Source organism: Chrysochloris asiatica, unplaced genomic scaffold, assembly GCF_000296735.1.
Source record: "Chrysochloris asiatica unplaced genomic scaffold, ChrAsi1.0 scaffold00011, whole genome shotgun sequence".
Classification (NCBI taxonomy): Eukaryota; Metazoa; Chordata; class Mammalia; order Afrosoricida; family Chrysochloridae; genus Chrysochloris; species Chrysochloris asiatica.
The window spans coordinates 15,681,415-15,687,411 of NW_006408529.1; the positions used below are offsets into that span (position 1 = coordinate 15,681,415).

General features: G+C 40.9%; 1 protein-coding gene across 1 annotated transcript in view; it reads left to right on the forward strand.

Moving 5' to 3' along the window:
- PRIMPOL (primase and polymerase (DNA-directed)) overlaps nt 1–5,997 on the forward strand; it is a 63,598-nt gene that overhangs the window by 17,010 nt on the left and 40,591 nt on the right. The window contains exons 6-7 of the mRNA XM_006834504.1: nt 1,362–1,649; nt 2,324–2,355. Of these exons, the coding sequence (XP_006834567.1) occupies nt 1,362–1,649; nt 2,324–2,355 (320 nt within the window). The remainder of the gene's footprint in view (nt 1–1,361; nt 1,650–2,323; nt 2,356–5,997) is intronic.

A 5,997-nucleotide genomic window follows, 5' to 3' on the forward strand; every position in this document is an offset into this window, starting at 1 on the left:
TGCATGGAGGAGATTGTAATCATTGCAGTGAAACAAAATATGATAGGATGAGTGCAAAACTGCTGTTCTCCCATGGAAACTATCACTCAGTTCACAATAAAAGCTTTTTAAAAAAAATCAAATTCTGTATTTCTTATAGTATATTTCCTCAGTAGTATTCTATATGAATAAATTAATAACTAACTTATGACTTGATTTTATGGTACAAATAACATGAGAACTTAAAGAAGTTCAAATTGTCTTACCAAATTTTCACTGTAAAGATTGGTCCAGTAAATCTCAGAACTCTTAGGATAAACGTCAAAACACGCTGCAGGTATTTCACCTCTTTTAAGTGATCACTAAAAACCAGTCAGTGTCTCTTATAAAGAAAAAGATGACTGTGACCATTGAATGGTAAGTGCTGATGGCAGAGGCTTGAACGCTAAGCTCTTAATCTTTTTATAACACTGTGTTGTACTGTTACATATATATGTTACAAAGGACACACTGTAGCATAGCACTTGTACTAGTCCTATGATCTAGAATGACTTTATCCTTTCCCCAGGTATCTTTAAATTCTTTTAACAAGTACCCCCGCACGCCATCTCTTCCACTCCAGTTATCTTTCCTGAGAGCTCTGAATTCCAGTTTGACTGTCAGTGGCATTAGTGTTGTTAAGAAATCTGTTGCTTGGGGCTGTGCTTGTAGCAGGAAGAGACTGAACAGGAGAGAAAGTGGACATTAGTTACGAGGCTTGCCCCATCCTGTTGCTCACTCAGAGAGAGCAGTAGGAGTAGCAACCACTTTGGAGTTGACAGCTGTGACTGAATGTCTGGGTTTTTAGGGCATGTGGTGGCAGGTAAAGGAACAAGAATAAGTTCCTGAGAAATCTGATGACATCCCAGCTTGAGGATGTGCCACAGGTTCTTTCATTGTAGCTGCACAGTATCTTGGCAGCACACACAATTTACTCCCATAAATCCTTCATTCTGGAACCATTGATCGTAACGATAATATTACTCAGTCTGTAATAATAAAAGTGGGGCTTTTTGGTGACAGTGTGTTAGACTCAGGTCCATACTAGCAATACCGAGACATTTTCTCAAATTAACCTTCCTGGCTTACACCATTCATTTACAAGGGATGCCATGCTCTTGTGTCAGTGGGAATTTAATTAAAGCAAAAGGTTGTACAAGAAGGAAGTACCTGGTGGGGCATGTTCCCATGTTGCAGTCTATGTAGATATGTGTACTAATGACTCGATTTTAAAAGCAAAGCATAAAAAAGTTATGTGTAAAATTACCATGTGTAGATTTGTAACTTAGATCTAGTTTGTGTAAAAGAAGGTTTCGATGAATCTTAATGCCTTTTGCCCTTAGGTAATTTTGTGAAAAAAATTTTGCAGCCTGCTCTTAAATTAATCAACAGTGAAGATGATAGTAGGATTCCAGAGACAACAGGTGTTGGATCTTCCCAGTTTCCTGAAACACCAAGAAAACAAGGAGCTTCCTCTAACCCAGTGTCCATGGAAAAGGATACAAGAGAGAGTGGGACATTGAATTCAGAGAAACTGGAGAGACTGGATTTGGCTGAGCAAAGCAGCCCTGATCTTTCATTTTTAGTAGTGAAGACTGACATAGGAGAAAAGCATCTTTTTGTCGATCTAGGTAAGCAAATTGACAACTCTCTCTTATTAGACTGTCCTATTTTACTTTTGTCAAGAGGTCAGCCAGTGCTCGCTTGTCACTTTGCTACAGTGACAGTGGGAGTCACTAGCAGAATGGAACCACTGTGCTCAGGTGCTGAGAAGCTGCTGGGTTTCTCTTCAGAGATCTGAGAGACAGAACCACAAGGCTGCCCTGAGCTCCAGATGCAACAGCGTGGCTCGCTTCTACCCTGAAATGCCAAATGTTCCACCAGCACACCCCAACACTGCTGAGAGGTTAAATTAAAAAAAAAAAAAACAGAGAGGATTTTAAAACGGTGTTCTAGTGTGGTAAAGTGAGGCTAGGTGTTTTCTTGAAGGAAGAGCTTTGCAAGAGTAATAAGCTTGTTGGTAGTGGAAGGGGCCATGTTATCAGCTTTCCTGCTGTCATCCAGCTGGTGACCTCTTCAGTCATGCTTTCTTGCTCTCTGAATCTGAGAAACTAGGAAGTCAACACTGCAGCCTGCTTAGGTAACACACAGGCCTGATCTGATACCCCTAGTTCGGTGAATGAGACCTCATTTTTATGGTCACGTTCTAGCATCTGATTGAAAAAGCCATGAGAATAACATCTTTTACCATTCGCTGCTTGAGCACCTATTACAGAGCTTTACTGTCTTAAAGTTTAAATTATAGGTAAGGGAACATGGCCAACAGTGGTACCAAGAGTACGGAAGTGTTCTTGCTGTATCTTTCAGTATATCTTTCAGGTTCCAGAGGGTTGCAAATGGTTAAGCACTTGACTGCTAGCCAAAAGGTTGGTGGTTCGAATCTTCCCAGAACTACTTCAGAAGACAGGCCTGGTGATCTGCTTCTGAAAGGTCACAGCTTTGAAAACCCTGTGGAGCAGTTCCACACTGCACACATATGAGTAACCATGAGTCAGAATCAAGGGCAGATAGCCACAATGATTTGTTCATACAAATATACATAAAAGATTGCATACCTTTCTACCACCACTGACACCCTAGTGCTAGATTTGAAAATTTGCTCAGATAAGTGCAGTGCACTGGTCTGGGCATGAGTAATCATGTGAGTTCTAGTAGAGGAGCTGATCCTCTCCAGGAGGACTTTTGTTGTTGTTAAGTGTAGTCAAGTCGGTTCTGACCCATAGCTACCCTGTGTACAGTTTCCAAGGAGTGGCTGGTGAGCTTGAACCACTGACCTTGTGGTTCAAATCACTGTTGCAGTTTAGTGTATTAACCTGCAGCGCCACACCAAGACTTCTCCAGGAGGACTAGTCGCAATAAACTCAGAGAAATGCATGACACAGCTTTACACAGGAGAGCAGTAGTAACTAGTAACAGTCCTCTACCTCTACCCCTAAGGGGCTCTGGTAGTGTTGTTGTTGTTAGGTGCCATCGAGTCGGTGCCGACTCATAGCGACCTTATGCACAGCAGAACGAAACACTGCCCGATCCTGGGCCAGCCTCACTACTGTTGCCACGCTTGAGTCCATCGATGTTGCCACTTGGCCAGTCCATCTCATTGGGGGTCTTCCTCTTTTTCTCTCACCCTCTACCTTACCAAACATGATATCCTTCTCCAGCAACTGCTCCCTCCTAACAATATGTCCAAAGTATGAGAGACGAAGTTTGGCCATCTTGGCCTCCAAGGAGCACTCTGGCTGCACTTATTCCAAAACGGATCTATTGGTTCTTTTGGCAGCCCATGGCACTTTCAATATTTTCCTCCAACACCATAATTCAAAAGCATCAATTCTTCTACGGTCTTCCTTATTCACTGTCCAGCTTTCACATGCATATGAGGTTAATGAAAATACCATGGCTTGGGTCAGGCGCACCTTAGTCCTCAAGCTGACATCTTTGCTCTTCAACACTTTAAAAAGGTCTTGTGCAGCAGATTTGCCTAATGCAATACATTGTCTGATCTCTTGACTGCTGCTTCCATGAGTGTTGATAGTTGATCCAAGAAGAATGAAGTCCTTGACAACTTCAATCTTTTCTCCGTTGGTAAGAATGTTGTTTATTGGTCCAGTGGTGAGGATTTTTGTTTTCTTGACATTGAGATGTAACCAATACCAAAGGCTGTGCTCTTTGATCTTCATCAGTAAATGTTTTAAGTCCTCTTCACTTTCAGCAAGCAAGGTTGTATCATCTGCATATCGCAGGTTGTTAATGAGTCTTCTTCCAATCCTGATGCCATGTTTTTCTTCATAGAACCCAGCTTCTCGGATTATTTGCTCAGCATACAGGTTGAATTAGTATGGTGAAAGAACACAACCTTGTCGCACACCTTTCTTAATTTTAAACCATTCATTGTTCCCATGTTCTGTTCGAACAACTGCCTCTTGGTCCAGGTACAGATTCCTCATGAGCACAATGAAGTGTTCCAGAATACTCATGCTTCACAATGTTGGCCATAGCTTGTCATGATCCACACAATTGAAAGCCTTTGCATAGTCAATAAAGCACAGGTAAACATCTTTCTGCTATTCTCTGCTTTCAGCCAAGATCCATCGGACATCAGCAATGATATCCCTCGTTCCACAGCCTCTTCTGAATCCGGCTTGAACCTCTGGAAGTTCTCTGTCAATTTATGATTATAGCCGTTTCTGTATTACCTTTAGCAAAACTTTACTCGCATGGTATATCAAAGAGATTGTCCGATGATTTCCTCATTCTGTTGGTCACCTCTCTTTGGAATGGGCACAAATATGGATGTCTTCCAATCAGTCAGCCAGATAGTTGTCTTCCAAATTTTTTGGCAGAGATGAGTGAGTGCCTCCTGTGCCGCCTCACTTTGTTGAAAGTTTTCAATTTTTATTCCATCAATTCCTGGTACCTTGTTCTTTGCCAATTCTTTCAATGTACCTTGGACTTCCTCCTTCAGTATCATGGACTCTTCATCATATGCTACCTCTTAAAACAGTTAAACATTAACCATTTCCTTTTGGTACAGTTATTCTGTGTATTACTTCCATGTTCTCTTGATGCTTTCTGCATCATTCAGTAATTTGCCCAGAGAATCTTTTAATAACGAAAGTCAAGGCTTGAATTTTTTCTTCAGTTCCCCCAGCGTGAAAAATGCTGAATGTGTTCTTCCTTTTTGGTTTTCTGATTCCAGATCTTTGCACATTTTGTTGTAATATTTGTCTTTATCTTCTCGAGCTGTTCTTTGAACTGTTCAGCTCTTGGATCTCCTCATTTCTTCCGTTTGCTTTAGCATCTCTACGCTGGAGAGCAAGTTTCAGTGTCTCTTCTGACATCCATTTTGACATTTTCCTTCTTTCTTGTTACAAATTGGGCAGCTAACCTCAAGGTCAGCAATTCGAAACTACCAGCTGTTGGGCGGGAGAAAGATGAGGCTTTCTGCTACCGTAAAGATTTGTAGACCTGATAACCCTATGCAGGGTCACTATGACTACCCCTGGACTCCTAGTGTGGCACTGTGGGATAAAGCACTGGACTGCAAGATTGGTGGTTCAAACTTATCAGTTGCTCCTTGGAAACCCTATACAGGGTTGCTGTGAGTCGCAACTGACTCGAAGGTGTATAACAACAACGACTTCTCCCCCTAGACTCCTGGTGTGGTGCTGTAGGATCAGAAAGGGAATTTAAGCCATAGGATCGGTAATTCAAAAGCACTTCCTCAGAAACCCTATACAGAGTCACTATGAGTCAGAACCAACTCGATGGCACTTAATCACAGCAACAACCTCTACCTCTGAGTCCTGGTGTGACACTAGGATAAACACTAGATGGCTAACCACAAGGTCAGTGATTCAAACCCACCAACCACTCCTTAGAAGACCTATACAGGGTCACTTTTTGAGTCGGAACCGACTCCACGGTACTTAACAACAACAACAACAACAACAACAACTTTACCCCAGTATTAAAGATCTCAATCATAGTGCCTCAGTTCTCAATTCATGCTAATTTTACCATTGAAAGTTAGATTATTGGACTAGCAAGGAAAATTCCTGACCTTCTAGAAAGAAATATTTCAAAAGAAAGGTCAATTTGATGAGTATCAATTCATGAATCTGATGAATTTTCTGTTTCTTACCTGGGTGTACATTCTTACCTGAATGATGCTTTTTTTTTTTTCCTGTATGAATGTTATACTTAATTTAAAAAAAAGGTTGCTAAAGAAAAATTGGCATGTAGTATTAAATCTCTAGACTTTGAAAAGATAGTTTAGGAAGTGGTTAGATAGTGGAACTGTTGATTGTCCACAATAATCTAATTTGTCATTTGTGTTCCCTGCCAATTCCAATTTATTTTTCATGTATATATTGCTTTTATTTTGTTTACATATTTGGATAAAAATAATTTAATATTTGC